The sequence below is a fragment of the Ctenopharyngodon idella genome, chromosome 10 (genome assembly GCF_019924925.1).
Source record: "Ctenopharyngodon idella isolate HZGC_01 chromosome 10, HZGC01, whole genome shotgun sequence".
Classification (NCBI taxonomy): Eukaryota; Metazoa; Chordata; class Actinopteri; order Cypriniformes; family Xenocyprididae; genus Ctenopharyngodon; species Ctenopharyngodon idella.
In genome coordinates, this window is record NC_067229.1 from 10,133,974 (window position 1) to 10,156,200 (window position 22,227).

The following is a 22,227-nucleotide window of genomic DNA, read 5'->3' on the forward strand; positions in this document are numbered from 1 at the left end:
TGCTTTGACTCCTGTAAATGGAGACGGAAGACTCTTTAAAGACACAAAGATGCGGCTACTGTCCCGTCTTTAAGGCAACATGTCTTTCCCTCCCTATTCCCATGACAACGAGCAAACCCTCATTTAACCCTGTTTCACAGAAGAATAGGCCCTACGTTTTTGTATGTGTATTCAGAGCATGGATTCGCCGCCATTGACTTCAATTGAGATTCAAAAGACAAGGGCTTTTTTGGTGCTGCGTTCAGCCTTTTAAAGGAAATGTTCTGCAGGCGGTCCCTAGAGCCTCGCCGAGCTGTCGCTCCCTTCTACAAATGCATAAATAGATCAGGGAATACATAAATCAAAATAAGGATGACAGCAGGAGCGATTTGGAGGCGGAAAGAAGCGGCAATAAAACTCCATCAATGTGTCGTTTTTTGGCGTCTTTTTTTTTTCTCCGAGAGCATCTTTGGAACCTTCAGGAGGTCTCGGCCAATCAGTGGCTGGCATGGCCAATCACAGGTAGCCTGGCAGCAGGGAGGATGGTCACCATGACAACCCCCAATATATGTTACACAGTCATAACAGCCCAGTTTTTTCCCCCTTTTTTGGGATAAGTGGAAGCAGCAGACTGGAGAGGTATGAGGAGACCGAATGCTTGTCATACACCAACGAAACAAAAACCTGTAGTATGTTGTGTCATTTTGTCAGTATATACAAGATCGGGTGCTTTCTCTTGGCTTGCTTTTGCCGGATACTTTTCCATTCCCACTTTTTTCCATATGGAATTACTAATTCATTATTCAATTGGTTTTCTTTGGGAGTAAATGAAATAATGTGTCTTGAAAGAGGTCTCATGGCCTTGTGGTTTGCGCACATGCTGACAACACATCGAGCCATGGTGCTTGTGGGAAATACTGGTTCGATTCTAGTTTGCATGGTGTGATGAAACCAGTTCCTGCCATTTTCTCCTTAATAGTGCAACAACTAAATGATAAAAATATGAAATCAATAATGAAAATCAGTTATAAAAATGTATCAAGTATTTTTTGAACAAAATGTACATTTTGCATCCAATAAATCAGTTTAACACACAAATAATTGACATTAAATTAGGGGTGTGCGATTACTTTTTTTTTAATTTTATTTTTTATTTTTTATCGTGGACGATTAAAATGTCTCCACGATCTGCTTTTGAAGAAATACTGTAGTATCGTGCTATAGTGCACATTCTGTCAGTTGCAGTTTTGGCGCCTCTGTCCCAACATACGGTACATTCACTTACATTTACATCACATGTTTAGCAACACAGCAGTAGTGTTACACTCACATGACATTGCAGGCAATTATGAGTTTATTTTTTGCATGCGTTTTAAAGCCTTGCCAGTTAAACATTTTATTTGCACGCTGTTCTGACCTACGCTTTTGAGAGCGTAAGAAAATCGGACGTGTGTCTGCATATTAGATCCGTGCTCGAGGTCTTAAAGTGACAGCAGCCTAATATACCTGCTGCCATTTGTCATTAATGTTAATCATCGGAAAAACAAAACAATAAAACAGAGAAAAGAGAAAATCACTTACTGCTCTTCACTGATTAACTTCAGTAGCTTTAATAAGAATCAATGAATATTTTTTTACAGTGAAGTCTGTAGTTTTCACATTTTTACATTTATTCATTTTTTTGAATGCTACTGTTAAATATTATAACTTTATCTCATTTGTATATTGTATTTATCCTATTATTTGTAATCTTCTGCTTTGTTCTTATTTGTAATAACAAAATAATAAAATAATCATCTTTGCCCTCCCCTACTTTGTTCTAAATGATCTGTCATTCTTTTTTCTTTTATATTTTATCATCTTGTAAGGCTAAGTTTTTAAAATAGGCGAATTAGTTTTTCTGTACTGCTCAGTGATGTATAATAAAATCAATATGAACAAGAATTGTGATTTAAAATCGTGAATCGTGATCTTCCTGAAAAAAAATAAATAAATCAGGATATATTTTTGCCATATCGCCCACCACTACATTAAATGTTCTGTAAGTGATTTCAGCCATTTTGCTAACTTCCACCATTTTGTTCAAATAAACCACAGGCCATCTTTTCAAACTCTGCTATCCAAAATCATCAATCTAAAAACCTGAACATGCAAAATGATTCACCGACAAAGACAAAGAGCCTTTCTGATTATTTATTTATTTATTTATTTATTTATTTCCCCCAATTTAGCGGTTCTTATATATGTTCCTGATTTGGGACCCTAGGCACAAGTCATAACCAAAAAATAAAAATTAGATTGTATGATATGAGATACATTACATTACATTTTACTTTTTTTAAACCTTTAATTTAATTTGTCTTTTTTTCCTCTCTCCAGTCTGAAGCTCGAATGTGACAAGCTGGCCAGTGAGAAGTCAGAAATGCAGCGTCATTATATCATGGTAAGTCTGATCATGGTAAGTCGCACTCTCCTTCAGAGGCTAGATGTGCCGGAACATTCACATCTGCAAGAAACTCACCTAGCCCTTACCTGTCTGATTTCATTGTGTCTTATTCTCTGTCTGCATCTACACTGTCTTTTCTGCTGCTCTATTAACATTCTGTTCCTCCTGTCCAGCCAGAGGCGTCATGCACCATAGACAAGATTATATTATATTATATTATATTATTTTAGCTCGATGATTCTTATATTATTATATTATGTTATATTATATATTTCTTTTTTTTAGTTATTTACAATCAACTTCAAGTTATTACGTATTACATTATTTTATTTTTAACTTGGTGGTTTTTATATGTGGTGATTCATTTATATTATACATTTTTTTATTTTTTTTAAATTTCAGTCTTTTTGTACCTGCATCAGCAAATTTGTAGAAATTAAGCAAACAAGTTTAAGTTTGCTTGTTACTTGTTTATTTGCATACTTGTTTATTTACTCAATTATTTAATAATTTGCTTAATTTTATTATCACAGGAAATGACGCGCACGAAATGTGAATCATTGTCCATTATTTTGCGAGCAATTGGTGATAAAGAAACATGCCACGTTACAATATTGCAAATATTTCCATTTCCATCTCAAACTCCAGTCAATTATTCACTACAGAAACTGCAAGTAAAAACTGACAGAGCTTTTGGCATCTGATGCTGCATATTCTCTTAGAGATGATGAGAGATGAATCTAATTTATTTTCTTAATATTTCTCTTGTGGCCCATAGTGAAAAAATGTGTATTTGTTTTTGAAATGAGGAGTACGCTAATCGAGCTAATCTTTTATTATCCTTGCAGCGCGTCGATTATGCTGTGATGCGCTATGAAATAGTTGCAGGGCAAATGAATTGTAATATTAATTTAATAATAAAGTAGCCTAATAATAATTATTTAAAATGCCATGCGTGCCCATCCACTATGTCACTGTTAAGGGCTAAACGCCGTCCCATCAGGCACGGCATCAAAGCGATTAACTGTTTTATCCAAATCCACATGAATGGCCCGTTCACTGTTCTGTAGCCTATATACTGCAATGTCCAAGAGTCTCTCCTGTCTCATTGTGTTTCTCATGTATGTTTTCAGTTGTCACAAGCAAGAAAGATTTCTTTTACACGATGCGGTGTTCATCAGCAGGAATAACTTAAAGGGACAGTTCACCCAAAAATGAAAATTCTATCATCATTTACTCACCCTCAAGTTGTTCCAAATCTGTATAATTTTCTTTGTTCTGTTGAACACAAAGGAAGATATTTTGAAGAAAGTTTGTAGCCAGGCCACTTTGGGGCACCATTGACTTCCATAGTAGGAAAAAACTACTATGGAAGTCAATGGTGCCCCAAAACTGTTCAGTTTAACACATTCTTCAAAATATCTTCCTTTGTGTTCAGCAGAACAAAGAAAATTATACAGATTTGGAACAACTTGAGGGTGAGTAAATGATGACAAAATTTTTCACGACGAAAAATTTGACATTCATTTTTGGGGTGAACTATCCCTTTGAAGAGGTTGTCAACGTTTACTAGACTGTGGACTAGCTTTGACTCTCTGAACAGTGAGCTTTCCTTGCTTGTGCCCTGAACTAGTGATGGGTGCTTTCGAAACACTGCTTCACAAAGCTTCGAAACATTTACGAATTTTTTGTTTCGAATCAGTGATTCGGAGCTTGTATCAAACTACCAAAGTCACGTGATTTCAGTAAATGAGGCTACGTTACATTAAAACATGATACGTCAAACTGTTTCGAAACGTTTTGAAATTTCAGTGGTTCTCTGCTGGGCGGTGATTTCTGTGAACTTATTGTAGATGTTTTAATAAGATATTAGTATAATTAAAAATAATAATAGTAGTTAATAGTCTCTTATAGGCCTGTTTAGCTGAGCCCTTCATGGAAACAAAAACAAGCCCTGAAAATTGATAAAAAATATAAAAAAAACACACATTATACAGACACTTGACATTTAATCTTATTAGATGATTTGTTAATTGCTTTTGATACATTTTAGTTTCAATAAAACATTTGCAATGCATTTGTAAAAGGTGTTTTTATGAATGTTTGGCCTGAGTTTTTATTTACACTGTTCTGACCAGCATGGGTCACCAGCATGTGGCGGTTCGAACTCTTCGAAACAGTGAATCATTTTGTGGAGCAATGGTTCAATTATTACTACCCAGAACTGGCCATTCATGTGGATTTGGATCTCGCTCAGGATGTGCACTGTCTGTGGAGGCCTGACTCAAGCCCAAAGTGTACTTCGGCCATTCGCATTCCACTAGATAGTGCTCATACGCCGAGCACGTCTTTCCATGTTGTGGCCTAATGGTTAGAGTCAGACTTGTGCAAGAGGGGGGACTTCTACCCGCAAGCCTCCCGAAGGTCACGTGTTCCTAACCCCCAATCGCTCCCCAGGCGCCACAGCAAGAATGGCTGCCCACTGCTCTGGGTGTGTGTTCACGGTGTGTATGTGTGTTCAATACTCACTGCTGTGTGTGTGCACTTGGATGGGTGAAATGCAGAGCACAAATTCCAAGTATGGGACATCATACTTGGCTACACGTAATGTCACTTTAACTTTTTCACTTTCCGCGCTCACGGCCAAAGGAGTACGGCCAGAACGTGTAAAATGTAGTAGAAAAACACAGAATTGTTGACATTTTTGCAGATTTATTAAAAAAAGAAAAACTGAAATATCACATGGTCCTAAGTATTCAGACCCTTTGCTGTGACACTCATATATTTAACTCAGGTGCTGTCCATTTCTTCTGATCATAGTTGAGATGGTTCTACACCTTCATTTGAGTCCAGCTGTGTTTGATTATACTGATTGGACTTGATTAGGAAAGCCACACACCTGTCTTTATAAGACCTTACAGCTCACAGTGCATGTCAGAGCAAATGAGAATCATGAGGTCAAAGGAACTGCCTGAAGAGCTCAGAGACAGAATTGTGGCAAGGCACAGATCTGGCCAAGGTTACAAAAAAATTTCTGCTGCACTTAAGGTTCCTAAGAGCACAGTGGCCTCCATTATCCTTAAATAGAAGACGTTTGGGACGACCAGAACCATTTCCTAGAGCTGGCCGTCCGGCCAAACTGAGCTATCGGGGGAGAAGAACCTTGGTGAGAGAGGTAAAGACGAACCCAAAGATCACTGTGGCTGAGCTCCAGAGATGCAGTCGGGAGATGGGAGAAAGTTGTAGAAAGTCAACCATCACTGCAGCCCTCCACCAGTCGGGGCTTTATGGCAGAGTGGCCTGACGGAAGCCTCTCCTCAGTGCAAGACACATGAAAGCCCGCATGGAGTTTGCTAAAGATGGTAAGAATTAAGATTCTCTGGTCTGATGAGACCAAGATAGAACTTTTTGGCCTTAATTCTAAGCGGTGTGTGTGGAGAAAACCAGGCACTGCTCATCACCTGTCCAATACAGTCCCAACAGTGAAGCATGGTGGTGGCAGCATCATGCTGTGGGGGTGTTTTTCAGCTGCAGGGACAGGACGACTGGTTGCAATCGAGGGAAAGATGAATGTGGCCAAGTACAGGGATATCCTGGACGAAAACCTTCTCCAGAGTGCTCAGGACCTCAGACTGGGCCGAAGGTTTACCTTCCAACAAGACAATGACCCTAAGCACACAGCTAAAATAACGAAGGAGTGGCTTCACAACAACTCCGTGACTGTTCTTGAATGGCCCAGCCAGAGCCCTGACTTAAACCCAATTGAGCATCTCTGGAGAGACCTAAAAATGGCTGTCCACCAACATTTACCATCCAACCTGACAGAACTGGAGAGGATCTGCAAGGAGGAATGGCAGAGGATCCCCAAATCCAGGTGTGAAAAACTTGTTGCATCTTTCCCAAAAATACTCATGGCTGTATTAGATCAAAAGGGTGCTTCTACTAAATACTGAGCAAAGGGTCTGAATACTTAGGACCATGTGATATTTCAGTTTTTCTTTTTTAATAAATCTGCAAAAATGTCAACAATTCTGTGTTTTTCTGTCAATATGGGGTGCTGTGTGTACATTAATGAGGAAAAAAAAAAAAGAACTTAAATGATTTTAGCAAATGGCTGTAATATAACAAAGAGTGAAAAATTTAAGGGGGTCTGAATACTTTCCGTACCCACTATCTATCTCTCTCTCTCTCTCTCTCTCTCTATATATATATATATATATATATATATATATATATATATATATATATATATATATATTATACTTGTTTTTTTTTCTTCCCATGGTTCTTATATGTGGCTTTTCTTATTCTTACATTTATATATATTATTTATTTATTTATTTATTTACAACTTAGCAGTTCATATATATTACATATATTTATTTATTCATTTACTTTCAATAATTCTTCAATTTATGTTTCAATAAATATTTTACTTTCAGTAATTGTAACTTAATTTTTTAGGATGCAAGTACATTTTTTTTAAGAAGTTGAAAATCTTTCTCAATCTCAAAAATCTTTCAGGTTTGGCCATAATGTTTCAGGCTCCAACATGTATGCTTTGTCTTCCTCTCTTCTCTAGTCTCCATCCCCCATCCCGTCCTTTTTACCTTGTCTGCCATTCCTTCTTTTGTCCATACTCTGCTCTTTTTTTTTTTTTTTTTTCTTCCTCCATCCCCCCGATGATATTCCCTCCCTCCCCTCCACTCTAACCTCGTTGTCTCCGGTCCGGGCCTTGTGTTGCCGTCTGATATTCCGCCTCTAATTGATCCGTCGAGCGGCTTAATCTCATTTAATCTGTGCGGCGTTGCTCTCACACTCATCAGCCAGAGCGCCCTCCCTTCCTCTAATAGCCTATCGGGTTCCCCTGCTCTGTCCGCACCCGCTGGAAGATGGGGAGGGTGGGCGTCCGCTTTGCGTGGGTGGTAATTGCTTTAGGGACCTACTGCTGCTTGGCAAAGCCGACCCTGATCCAACTCTGGCTCCATCACTGATGCTCCCCGGTCTTGTTTAGCAGCCGAGGTTGTGTTACACTGCTCGTTGACGTGTGGAAGATGAGTGAGGCTAACACTTTAGCACGTAGTACATGTTACGCTGGGGTCCTAGATGTTCAATGATGTAATACGGTGTTCATGTCTGACTTGGTTTATTTTTTTTGCAGTACTATGAGATGTCCTATGGGCTGAACATCGAAATGCACAAGCAGGTGAGTTTGTTCCTTCTGTTTAATCTGACAAATTACGCCCATCCCTCAGAGGAAGTTTAAATGCTCAGATGTTCATCTTCATCACTTTTACTCAACTTTTTTGAATGCTGATGCTATTAGTTTGAGACTGTCTAAACACAGAAGTGCCAAATTATGCTTTAAAGAGTTAGTTCACCCAAAAATGAAAAAATGTCGCCATTTACTCACCCTCATGTTGTTCCAAACCTGTAAGACTTTTTCATCTTCGAAATAAAACATGCTGCATAACACGAGAATGAACCACATTGGTTCTTGTAGAAGCTCAAACATTCTGCGTAACACATGAGAACAAACCTCAAAGGTGCTGCGTAACACATGAGAATGAACTTCATTGGTTCTTGCGGAACCTCAAATGTGCTGCGTAACTCACGAGAACAAACCTCAAAGGTGCTGTGTGACACAAGAATGAACCTCATTGGTTCTCGCACGTCAAGCAAGCATGATTGAGCTTCCGTTTACCATACCTGATGTTGTGCGCTGAGGATTGTTTATATGTGAATAAAAGCCTAAATTCAATGTTCATTTCATAAAGCGATCATGTCTCTTCAGAAAATTCAGACTAAACCGATCTCTTTATGAATATTTTAAAGCGTCAAAGTGGTAGTTGTGTGGACTGTCAATGTCTTCATTTGTGTTTCGAAGATGAACAAGTCTTATGGGTTTGGAACGACGTGAGGAAATTATGAAAGATTTTAAATTTTTGGGTGAACTAACCCTTTAACAATTCATGACAATTATTTGTTTATTCATGGTATACTATTTGACTACACTTTATAGGCTGTGATAGCTGGTAGATTTTGAATGAATATGGGACACATCTGATGGCCAGCTGGTCCAAAAAACACTGAAATATGAGTCTATAAGAATGAACCTTTTTTTTTTTAACCCGTTTTGATATTTTTGGATTGCTTTTCTAAGACTTTCATGGCTCCATCACAAAGAAGTAATAAAAAATTTATTTTATTAATATTTATTTTTAGCAAAATATTTTGTGTACACACTGCGTTTCAACATCAGAGAGAAATTTTGAAAGAAATTAATTCTTTAATTCAGGAGGGATGCTTTTTATTTACTGAAGAAGACTTTTGCGTTGTTACAAAAGATTTCTATTTCAAGCTTTCTATTTAAAAAAAAAAAATCTAAATATTCATCAAAATATTCATCAAAAAATCCTGGAAAAAAAAGATATTAAGTAATGTAATATGCAGCAAATCAGCATATTAGAATGATTTCTGAATAATCATTTGACTAAAGACTGGAATAATGATGCTGAAAATTCAGCTTTGGATCACAGTTATATAAGTATATAAATGAGTATATTTGAATCATGCAGAGCCCAAACCACAACAAAATGAGAAATGCTCCAATAAGTGTTGATCTATAGAAGCTTATAATGTCTATAGTGTCATCTGTATGTGCCAGACAGTTAGTGGTTAGTTGGACGTCGAAATCTAAGCATGTGCCTTTGCCACTGCTGCAGTCAGTCTCAAGAACACAATTAATCAGTCCCTGCCCCTTTATGTGACACAGGTGAAATATGTTTTAAAAAAGTCAGCCATCCATGGAAGAGTGTGTGCGAGAGAGAAATACAGGGCATGAATGTAAAGAATAAGGCATGCCAGTGTTTGGTATGCAGTCATCTCACTTTTTCTCTCTCTCCCCTGCATGCTGTATGAAGTGTCAGCATGGCAGGCTATTGAAACAGGGTTATTGTTGACTCTCTTTGTCCCACTGCATGTTTTTTTTTTTCTCGTTGTTTTTTTTTTCTCAAGCTCTCGCAGGCTTTTTCAGTACTCAGAAAAATCACGTTTCCTGACATGAGCTTTCTCCATCTATATATCAATCTTTGTTTTAGTAGTTTTATTAACTAAAATGTGTGTATATATTATATTATATTATATTATATTATATTATATTGGAGCTGAATAACTGGGGGATTTGTGACGACTTTAAAAGGGAAGAATTTGCTGAGTAGTTGTGCGTGTGTGTGTTTCTCCCTGCAGGCAGAGATCGTGAAGAGATTAAATGGGATCTGTGCTCAAGTCTTGCCTTACCTGTCTCAAGAGGTACAGAGAGATAGCAGCATTACCTCAGCTTTTAGTTTATAGCGTTACATGTCGTCTTAAACGCTCAGTTAGTCTGATTTGATTTTAATGATTTTTAATGTGAATGTGTGATCTTAAGGAGCATATAGTATGAGATGTGATTGTGATTCTGTTTTTTTTTTTTGTTTTTTTTTGTTTTTTGTTTTTTTTTCTTTCTTTTCTTTTTTTCAGCACCAGCAGCAGGTTCTGGGGGCAATAGAGAGAGCCAAACAGGTCACCCCACCAGAGATGAACTCTATCATACGGGTACGGGCTCATGTGGGCGACACACAGGTTTATACAAATAGCTAAGTTTATGGAAATGCATCTGAATGAGTTTATGGTCTAATTATGTATAAAGAAATCCATTACTAATTATTTTTCTGCATTGTTGCTGTGCATTTATATGGCTCTCTGAATATGTTAACGCTAAAAAAAAATAATAATAAAATAAAAAATAGTGTAGAAACAATTTTCACTGAGAAATTGCTAGTAAATTTCACAAATAATTACAAAGAAATAGTAGGTAACACATTGAATTAAACAAAATGTTGAAGTAGAAAGACTGAATAGTATTTTCTTGTAAAATGTACACAAATAATCTTTATTTACAACTTCAAAAAATATTTTGCAGTGCATGACGACAACTACATTCATATTGCCAAAGCATTTGCAGCTTTTGCTTTGTATAGTGATAATATGCACAAGCAATATTATAAATAACATGACCAAAAGCCATCAGAGGCTATGTAGTGTAAATTTATTTATTTTTTTTTTTTACTACAATTAAGTGAGTATTAAATAAAACATAAAAGACCCTATTTTATCAAATAACAGCTTTTATTAAATAACAGCAATGATTTTAAAAGTACACGTGTTCAATAACTAATTGCATTTATTAATATTAATAAATAATAATCATGGTGCAATAACTGTTTACTAAGGAACATAGGTAAAATAAATAAATAGATACTATTATTCAAAAGTTTAGAGTTGGTAAAAAAAGAAAAAAAAAAAGTGTGTTTTTGAAAGAGTGTCTTATTCTGACCAAGAATATTATTACAATTTAAAATAACTGTTTCCTAATTTAATATATTTTAAAATGTAATTTATTCCTGTGATTACATTTTCAGCAGCCATTAGAATAGAACGTTAAAAAGAAAAGCATTTATTTAAAATCTTTTGTATTATACATATCTGTACTGTCACTTTTGATCAATTTAATGCATCCTTGCTGAATAAAACTTTTAATCTTACTCACCCCAACCTTCAGAATGGTAGTGTATATAGATTTGATTCATTCATTTAGAATTTGCAGGTTCACCCAATCAAACTTTTGAGATTAAACTATATTTTATAATAATGTTGTAAGTGCAAAGTAAACTAAAACCGGGTGCACACTGTGCAATTTATAATAGTCCTTTACAATTATTGCTTGTCAGACTGTACTATCCTCATGTCACACTGTGGGATCTCAGCTGTCATTAATGTCAGACTGTACAACAGTCAAGATGCGTTAAAAACGGACGCGCGCTTGAAAACTTGTCCGAAGTTTTACATCATCAACCCATACATGCTCGGTAACTGTGAGCTGCATTACACATGGGACTGAAATGGTGGCTAACAAAGAAATCTCTAGCATTTTGATCACGGCTTGTCTTGAAAAACGAAGAAAATTTGACGTTCATCGTGAACATGTCAAACTAGCAATCAAAGACTACAGATTTTAGCCTAGGATTATAGAAATCTTTTAGGATTATCAAAATTGTCTCAGATGACCAAATCGTGGCCAAAATCACACAGTGTGCACCCGCCTTAAGAGAGTGTAACAAAATGTAAGAAATTACAGAAGTAACAACACTGTATGTGTGTTGTGTAGCAGCAGCTCCAGGCTCACCAGCTCTCTCAGCTGCAGGGGCTGGCGCTGCCCATGACCCCTCTCCCTCTTGGTCTCAGCCAACCGGCCGGCCTTCCCGCAGTCACCTCCAGCTCCGGCCTCTTCTCCCTCTCCAGCATCCTGGCCTCTCAGGCCCAGCTGGCCAAGGAGGACAAGAGCACACGCGAGACATCCGACAGCCACCGCGAGGAAGACGGAGACAAGTCCGACTAGTCGCCCGCCAGACCCGTTCCTTTGTCCAGTCATCGAGCAGAGGCACTTGTTCCCCTTTTTCTTTTCCTTCATTTTCCACTCTTTTTCCATCTTTCTATCTTCCCTCTAAATTGCTACTGTGTTCACATGCCTAATGTCATTCGTTCTGGATCATTCCACCAGCTTTCTATATGTATCTATACCAATCCACCTTTTTATTGTGTTACGGATGCTTGATTTGATTTTATTTACACCATTTCTTGCCTGCATGTATGTGTATGTGTGTGTGTATGTGTATGTATGTGTGTGTGTGTGTGTGTGTGTGTGTGTGTGTATATATATATATATATATATATATATATATATATATATATATATATATATATATATATATATATATATATATATATATATATATATATATAATTGTATATTTCTTATGCTGTTTGTGGAAATGGTCTACAAAATGGTGCGACCGTTAATGGACCATCGACCCTTCAGTAATAATTCCTCTTTGTTGTTTTTTTTCCCCCGCTCACTCTCTTCCTCTTAAAATCTTTCACCTTTTAAAGCTACAATCTACAATAACTGAGTCAAAAGCACTTTGGCCCTAGGCAGTAACTCTGAGACTAAAAGCAACTTTGCATCTAAAAACTTAGCCGCAGCATAATCCATTTAGAGTTTAAAGGATCGGTGTTATTGTTCGAAGGCACGGCTGTTGCATCTATCCTACCTTAAAGGGATAGTTCAAGTAAAAATGAGGTTTCATTTTTATGTTGTTCCAAGCTTATTTTACCTACATTCTTCCATGGAACACAAAAGGAGACGTTTTGAAGAATGTTCACACTGGTGTATGGAAACAGACTCTGTTAAGCTTCACAATTGACAAAAAAAATCCTAGTCCATATGACTTGTGTACTATATTTTAAATGTTCTGAAGACATTTGTTTCATTCATTGGAAATTTTGCTTGATAGCGTCACCATGTTTTCTTTCTCTTTTTTTTTTTTTTTGTATGGAAAAGACCAGCTCCGACATTCCTCAAAAAACATCTTTTGCACTTCATAAAAGAAAGTCATACAGATTGACATGAGAGTGAGTAAAGGATGATCAAATATTCATGTTTCAAACCTGTTTGACTTTTCTTCTGTGGAACACAAAAGGTGATGTTTTGAGGAATGTCCACGCTGCTCCCTTCTATACAATTAAAGTGAATGGGGACCAAAAAATGAACAATTTAAGCATCACAGAACTAGTCCACATGACTCCTGTATTACATTTCGAGTGTTCTGAAGCCATTTGTTTGAGAAATGTAAGAAATTTAAGGTGTTATTCACTGGAAATTTTGCTTGATAGCTGTGGTCACCATTTACTTTTATTGTATCGGAAAGAGCAGCTTGGATGTTGCTCTAAACGTCACCTTTTGTGATCCATTTAAGAAAGTCATACGGATTTGGAAGGACATGAGGGTGAGTAAATGATGACCGAATCTTCCTGTTGTTTCAAACCTGTTTGACTTGCTTCTCTTCTGTGAAACACAAAAGGTGATGTTTTAAGGAATGTCCAAGCTGCTCCTTTGCATACAACAAAAGTGAATGGGGACCAAAGCTGTCAAGCTTCAAAACATTGATTGAACATTTCCTCAAAACATCTCCTTTTGTGTTTCACATAAAAAATTATGTCATACAGGTTTGGAACAACATGAGGGTGAGTAAATGATGACAGAATTTCCATTTTTGGGTGTACTGTCCTTTCAAACTGCTTGATGAAACGTGATGAATAATGTTGAAATGAAGAAAGAGCATTTCTACAAGGCCCTTCAACGTACTGTATATCTATCTACCTGCTTGCCTGATTTCTAATGTGTTTGGAAGCTGTGTTGTGCTGTCTTAGACAGAGAATATTAGATGAATCCTCTGAGAAGCTAGCTAACCTGCTCACCAAGTGAAAAGGGATGCTGTTTAAAAGATATTTTTGGTCTGTTTTTTTTAGTAATGTCGATTGTCTACATGGTGAAAGTCATGTTGTTTTGTTTATAAGGTAAGTTGTAAGAGAAAGGTATTTGAAAAATGAAAAGCACCTTCTTTAAAAAAAAATGGTTGTTTTGATCGCACTACAGAAAAAGGAAGTATGTGAAATCATATGCATGATGTATAACAAGCCCTCCCAACAAAGAGAAAAGAAATTCATAGCACATTGCCTCCTTAAGTTGTCTTAAGGTAAAAGCTAGAATGCAAACATTTGCGTTTTTTCATAATCAGTCTCCCAGTGTGATATTGTAGTATGTAGTATGAGATTCTACCAAGAGGGGGCAGTAAGTCCATAGCAAGTCCACACTAATACCCTCAGGGTCACGTTAGTTTGGAGTTGTGCTATTTTAAGTATCCTATGTATGTTTTTGCAGACATATGATATAAAGTATGCTTCTTTTGACGTGCCCACAAAATAAATAACCGGTCTAACATTTATTCAGTCAGAAGTTTGCGTCAAGAAAAAGCTTTTTTTTGTGTGTGTGTGTGCATCGTATTGAAACCGTAACTTGCAGCTATAGCAGTATTCTAGTCATAGATTTGTGTCGCATTTTCAAGGCAGTCACATTTTCTTCTGTTTTCACATTTTGATCCATTCTGGAAATTAAAACCAGATATATCACGCCTTTTTTTTTTTTTTTTTTTTTTTTTCTTCTTCTTCTAGGTCTACGCTTTTTGACTGTCATTGTGTGGATGCTTTAGATTTGGTTTGTCCAAATGTTTGTTGTCCAAAATCACATTTAAACTAGTGCTGTCAAATTGATTAATCGCAAATAATCACATCTAACATAAAAGTTTCTAAATATACAGTATGTGTATATATACATATACATATATATGCATCTAACATATATACAGTATGTATATATTATATATATTTGCAAACTTTTATGTTAGATGCGATTAATCGCAAATAATCGATTTGACAGCACTAGTTTACTATCTATAATGGATTAAGGAGTTAAGCTGCTTCCTAAACTTGTGTTAATGAGACAGTGCACTGTTTTTCAGTTAAATGCCAGAATTATGGCAGTGCCAACATTAGAAAACATAAATTAAAGGCCATCTAATGATATCGTAGTGCTTTCAAAACAAATGTGCTCACATTGTTTATTGGTACAATGTTTTCTGTTTGATTCTGCCAGTGTATTTATGATAGAAGTGCCAGGATTTATCCTTGTGGCTTGCTACATATGCTCAAATCTTTTGTTTTGTTGTTTTGTTTTGGTTTTTTTTAAGTAAGGACAAAAAGTAGTGGTCACTGCGTAAAACGTTAAGAGTTCAAAATCAGATCTAGACAAATGCGAAGTGTTTTGCTATAAAGGTGGGACGCGGTGTACTGTATGTGTATGTTATACATAGACCTAAAGCTTTATGTGCAAACGGATGCTTTCGTGTCAGTCTTGAATGATACGTTTGTGTTTTAGGACTCTTAACTCGTGAGGCACTTGAGAACAGGTTGTCGCCACATCATCCTTTCTTTCCTTCTTGAACCCCCGACAGCCCTCTCCTCCCAGAATTCATTGCTTGCCTTTTGCCATTTCTTACAAGCATTGTAAGCATTCTGTGCTTTATAAAAGTCTTTTCATTTGTTTGTTTTTTGACTCCTAATTTTATGTATATTGTACAACCTACAGTGCAAAAATAATTGTGTTATAAAATAGCTTCATTCCATATTAAAACAAAGTACATAAACATTTACTATACATAAATGGAAATTTCTGCAGTAAGGAAATGCTTCTGGTGCCTTACAAATAAAATCAATCAAATCAATATAGACAATGTCAGTGTTTTTATTTTTGTTCTTTGTGTCCTTGTGGGAACTGGGATTACAGGTATGATGACAATTTCTGGAAAAAAATAAAATAAAATTTTTTAATGTCATATTCATTTTAAGCCCCCCAAAAATTTAAATTAAGATTAAAATATTAAGTCAGTAATTTATATCTTTAGATGTTGTTGTTGTTGTTGTAGAAGCTTTGTTGTTTCATGTTGAATTTTTTTTTCTTCATCAAAATTATTACTGTAATGGAATATAAAGTTAGTAATTTGTTGTTATTTTGCATTATGGTAATAAGTATTTTGCATTATATTTCATGTTCGTTTTAAGAAACAAATTTTAATGTCAACATTTAAAATTACTGTACTATAACATAAAAAATACGAATTTATATATAAAATTTAGGGTCCGTTTACAAGATAACGATATGCTTAAAATGGAGAATTTTTTTCCTTTGAGTTTTTCGCGTACAGACGACGTCATTGTCAAAACGATCCCCATTCATTCGAATCTGTGAAAATGACTAAAAATGCTTTATTCTGCTGGCAGGCCATTAGATGGCGATGAAACACTATAGCCTGAACATGTAACGCGCATGTGCATGACGTCATCGTTTTCACAGATATGCGTTTTTGTTGTTTACTCTGAGAACGCTTTCAAAAACTTGCGCATTGAAACCCGTTTTCAAAAGTTTGCGTTTTCAGGCAACCAAAACGCCGTTGTCATATAAATGAACGGCCAAAACGCATAAAAAGTTTTCCGTTTTTAGTTGAAAACGGTGTCGTGTAAACGGCCCCTTAACGTCATGACAATTTGTTTTTTAAAATGAAAATTGATAAAATTGCAACTAATATTTGCTTAAAAGCATTTGTGCACCATTTTGGAACAGTATATTCAACAAACTGAGCAAGATATTTTTCATTTCTTAAGGTTAATTGGGTTTAAATGCTTTAGATCATCATTTTATCACCATAAATAAAGAATTAATTGCCAGTAGAGTAATTATAGCACTGATCAGAATCATTGAGATGTAAACACTCCACAGTGACTATAACCAGATGTTTTACTAAAGTGACATCTATGCTTGACGTTTAACACTTTAGATGAAACCCCCTCTGGATTTTGTTCATTGAAAAATTACAGTCTTTGTTTTTATGTCAGTCTAGTTTCCTTTAAAGTAACAGATGGATGACTTTTCTTCCTGTTATGAATCGTGTTTATTTGTGAAATCCAGACATCATGATGTTTTAATCAGGGTGTTGGAGATGCTGATTTGGTTTCATAAGCCGCCGTCAGTCAGTACCTCTCAGTCTAAATGTGACAGTGTGATCTGTGGGTTTTTTTCTGCGTCTCTCTGGTACACACACTCCCTCGTGATTGTGGTTTTTGAATGACAGTCTGCCCTTGTCTCTGTGTACGAGTGCCTGGCAGCTCTCTCTCTCATTCTCTCTCGCTCTTTCGGTCTCAAACTCTCACAGGATTTCTCTGGATCTGAGCCCAGTGCTTAAATAAATATGAAAGTGCCCTATTTTCTGTTAGAACGTTGTCAGAAAGGCAGGGCTTTGTTTATTTTGCTTCACTTTCTCGCGTTTAGCACAATGGTTTAATGCTTAAAAGCTGTTGTGATCAATTTACAGAGCGGAATGAGATCAAGCCAGCTTTAAAGATTAAAATGGATCACAATATAAAATAAAGTTGCAAGCATACGGGTGAATCTCACAGAAACTGGCTACATGTTCAGGTTACATTTGCCTGAAAATCAAAACAATCAAACAAAAACAAAAAAGTTTAATATATATATATATATATATATATGTATACATTTGTATGCATGTATAAAATTTGTTTTTATTTTACATTGCATAAAGCCCATCGTACAAGTGTATTTTTAAGCATTTATGCATCATGTAAGTATTTGTTGTGCCTTTAATTAATGTAGTTTTATATATTAAAACGACCTAAAAACAAATTTATATAATTAATTTTAATAACTGTAACACACCTGGACATGTTACTGTTGAGGTGTTTTTATTTGTGTTTGTTTTGATTGTAATTCTAATTATTCTAAATGATTTTATCATAAGACTCTCATTACTGAAATACAGTAATTTTATTACAGTAAGATTTTTTAAATTCTAATTTAAATCAGCATAATTAAAGGCTTTTATGGTGTATAAATACTTAAAATACAGTTTAAGTAATATAAAATTAAATATTGTATTTTTATTTTTAAGAAATAGTGTATAATTTATAAAATGCAATAAAATAATTTTATCATTTATTTAATTTTATTATATATAAATGTGCTTAATTGTCATGAAATCTTTTTGCTGACATTAAACTTTATTTACCATTGACTTCCATTGTATGAACAAAAAATATAATTAGGCATTTCTCAAATATGTTTCACATAAGAAAGTAAGTCCTACAGGTTTAAAACTACATGGGTGAGTAAATGATTACTGTTCTTTAATACCTATTTAAAACCCATTAATCTCATGGCATTATTTAATTGTAATTGCAGTGTAAATCCATGCCATATCTGAGCCACAATAATTGGTCTGAAAATATATCTAAATACCAATTCAGATGCAGCATCTGAAAAAGAAATCATGGTCGTTGTAGCCTGAAAGTTTGCATAATAAATACAATGTTGAATCAAATAAATTTCTCTCCAAATGTCTATTTGATGTTTTTCTCATTTAACACAATAATGACTTTAAATGATCTTTTGGAGGTAATTTCTCAGCCAAAATTGATGTGCGATTAATTTGATAAATTAATCATTATTAATAATTTGTGTGTGTGTGTGTGTGTGTGTGTATATATATATGTATATATATGTATATATATATATATATATATATATATATATACACTATTACTTTTTTTTATTATTTTTTTTTATTATGCAAACAGACAATTACAATATTTACAGAAAAGAAATTAAATGCAAAATACAAATACAAAGACCAACAAAACATACATAACAGCCAGTATGATTTGGGTATGTGTGTGTGTGTCTATAACTAAGTGTAACTGGGTGTGGGAGTGGAAATATATGAATAAAGGAGCATGTAGGAAAGTACAACAGACATAACCAGAGTTAAGAAAAAATATATATCAAAGAGGAGGAAAAAAAAATAATAATAAAAATAAATAAATAAATAAATAATAATAATAATAATAAAAAAAAATTGACAATAATAATGAAGATAATAATAGTATCACATGCAAAAAATGAGGAAGGTGACAATAGCAACAGTATTAATAATAATAATAATAATAATAATAATGATAAATCCAATTAATAAGAGACAAATAGTAATAATAGTATTAGCAGTAGTAGTAATGATAAATATTAAGAAATATACTCATTTCATCCGGAATGAGGGGGAGGTTAAAGGATCAGGAAGAGGAAAAATAAAGATAACAGTAATAGCAATAATGATAATAATATTAATAATGGTAATATTGATACAGCCATTAATAGTAATGATAATAGTAGTAGTTGCAATGGCAGTGATAATAATAATAATAATAATAGTATTAATAATGGTAATATTGATACAGCTATTAATAATAAGATATTATAAAGCTGCCTCTATTCCCCTCATGGCCATGGCATAGGATAGACCCCCGTCAGTGTCATGTTGCAACGAGCTATCAAGGTGCGGGGCTGAGGGTCCCAAAATCCATCCCCATCCCCAGCCGTCCCACACATGCCACGCTTACCCTGTCTGTGTTTTTTTTTTTTTTTTTATAAATATGGCTGCTTTCATTGTTATACTCATGATATGTTTATGTCAACTAGTGTATAATGCATTAAAAAAGCATGGCGTGCAGCATGGAACCAGCCCAGTGCAAAGCCCAGGCCGCCACGCCCACGCCACACTTACCCTATGTGTGTGCATTTTTTTTTTTTTTTTCCCTTCTCTCTTTTTTTTTCCTTTTCCCTTTCCTGCTTTAAACTTATTTTATGCTCCAAATGAATGTGTGTGTGCACCTCATCTAATATGTGAAGCATTAAAACAGCGAGACAAGTGCTGAGCCAGCCAGAGACAAGAAATCCCAGGTGAAAGTACAAGCTGGAGGGCGAAAGCCCAAGGCCCCCGGCCCCACATCACACCAACCCACACCTAATCAAAACCGCACATGTCAGGGACTAGTATGCCACAGCCAACCAGGGTCCAGAAACAGCAACAAAAAAAAAAAAAAAAAAAAAAAGGAGAGAGAGAGATTTAAATATAATCTTATAAGTATTTTATTTATATTTGATATTAGTCGGTGTTGCTACCTCTTCCTGACCCCCCTCCCCCCAGTCATGTGTGAATATTGATGGTGTACCATTGAGGATGGCTTCAGACAAAGAAGGTCAGTGGATTCATGACTGTAGGAAGTTAAAGAGAGATGACCAAGAAGGGTGTAATTCTGATGTATTATTTTGAGTTTTCCAAGTTGTAATGTGTATGGTGTTCCTTGATTTCCAGTTCATGAGGATAGTTTTCTTGGCGATAGTTAGAGCCACTAGGAGTAATTGACTGTTTGTACTGTTTAAATTGATTATGGATATGTCACCTAATATACAGAGGGAGGGAGACAGCGGGATGTGACATCCCATAAGGTTGGATAGTGAGTCAGTAACGTTTTCCCAGAATTTTTTAACTGAGGTGCAATCCCAAATAGTGTGTAAATAGGTGTCTGGAGAGTTTTGTGTGCAATGTGAGCATGTTTCTGAAGAAAAATTAATTTTGTATTTAATCATTTATAAGTGATATATAATTGTTCATGAAGGCTGGAAATGAAAAATGCCTTATATTCAGGTGTGTATAATTATTAGGCAAGTTTACTTTTACAGGCAAAATGAGCCAAAAAAAAAAAAAAAAGATTTAACTCAGACTGAAAAGTCAAAAAATTATTAAATACCCATGAGAAGAATGCAATACTAATGCAATACTAGAAATTGCAAAGTTAAGGCATGACCATTGGACAGCGAAATGCTCATTGGGTCAGCAGGGTCAGACAAAAACAGGTGGAGAAGAAAAGGCACATGTTAACTGCAAAAGAATTAAGGTGAAGAATTAAGTGTGAAACCATCAGGAACCCTTTAGTCTCCAGCACCACCATTTTCCAGAACTGCAACCTACGTGGAGTCTCCAGAAGTGCAAGGTGTCAGGATCTCGGAGACTGAGGTTAGGCACGAAAACATTCAGTATTCCTCAAAATGAATAAAAACTGAAATGCAATCTCAGAATTTTATGCAAACATGTAATAATTAACCATATTAAATTTCACAAATATATCTCATTTTATTAACCAATGTCTTTGCTGCTGACCTTCAATGATCTAATTCAACCATACTAATAAGCAAAAATTATTTTAGATTAGATTCAGAAATAAGAGTGTTGAACTTTCTTCTCCTGTATCCTATTCTTCTTTAATCCAGAATGGCAGCACAGCTGAAAGGTTTGTTTGAGCTGCGCCCTCTTAGTGTACAGGCACAAATATGCATTTCCTTCAGCCTGAGAAAGGGCCTTAACATTTCCCAATAGAACTTTTTTATTGTTATTAAAAAAACAAACAAGCAAGCCTCCTGGTGAGAAAAAGTAATGTAACGCATTACTTTTCATAAAAAAAGAACTAAGTAACGCAATTAGTTACTTTTTAGGGAGTAACACAATATTGTAATGCATTACTTTTAGTACAGTACTTTCCCCAACACTGGTAAAGCTAACCAAATTATGACAGAAAAAACGGATGCTTCATAAAATTGCGTTAAATATTTGTAATGTGTTAAACTGAAAAAATTTATCGCATGCGTTAATGTGCTAATTTTGACAGCACTAAATATGTATACACACACACACACAGAAATTCAAAGACACTTTATTACTTTCTTTTAATTCCTTGAATTGGATGACATGGACACATTCTTGACCCATTTCATGAGATTCGTCTGTATAGTGACTCACCTCACATTTTCTGCTCAGGTTGGCGGATTTCCTGTGTCAAGCGTGGAAAGAGAGATGGGCGGAAGGGTGATTATTAAAAGACGAGATGCTGTTGATTAATCATGATTGACTCACTCTCTCTCAGGGTCTCACTCTCTGTATGTCTTACTGCTTGATAATGGAGACACATTCTGTTCTGTGCTGTTCTGGTTTATTCATGTGAGCTGTCAATCCTTTTCTCTCTCGTTCTGTCTTTCTTGTTATCTTTGTTCTATTCCTTCAAGCTCACACCAGACTCATCATCCCATTGTTCTTTTTTTCCACTCTGTCTTTTTTTTTTTTATCCCTTCTTTCTTTCTGGCAATGGCCAGAGCACTCATCTTAATCTTCATTTTTCTTTTTACCCTCTTGTCCTGTGATCTCTCTCTCTCTCTCTCTCTCTCTCTCTCTCTCTCTCTCTCTCTCTCTCTCTCTCTCTCTCTCTCTCTCTCTCTCTCTCTCTCTCTCTCTCTTCGTTGACTCACTGCTTGCAGAATTGAACCATGGGAGAGAAGGACTGTCAGACTGTTTTTCTAATCCTTCTCTTTTCTCATCCATCCACTCCTCTTTTCTCATTCTACCTCT

The 22,227-nt window shown here is 35.5% G+C and overlaps 1 protein-coding gene across 2 annotated transcripts in view; it reads left to right on the forward strand.

Annotated features, from left to right (window-relative positions):
• Positions 1-15,645, forward strand: part of tle5 (TLE family member 5, transcriptional modulator) — a 33,095-nt gene extending 17,450 nt beyond the window's left edge. The window contains exons 3-7 of one of the 2 annotated variants that reach the window (XM_051909917.1): positions 2,359-2,422; positions 7,587-7,631; positions 9,674-9,736; positions 9,947-10,021; positions 11,637-15,645. In XM_051909917.1, coding sequence (XP_051765877.1) covers positions 2,359-2,422; positions 7,587-7,631; positions 9,674-9,736; positions 9,947-10,021; positions 11,637-11,864 — 475 coding nt within the window. In that variant the 3' untranslated portion in view covers positions 11,865-15,645. Of the gene's footprint in view, positions 1-2,358; positions 2,423-7,586; positions 7,632-9,673; positions 9,737-9,946; positions 10,022-11,633 lie in introns of both variants that reach the window. The other variant, XM_051909916.1, reaches the window with a different exon arrangement.
• Positions 15,646-22,227: the final 6,582 nt, after the last annotated feature.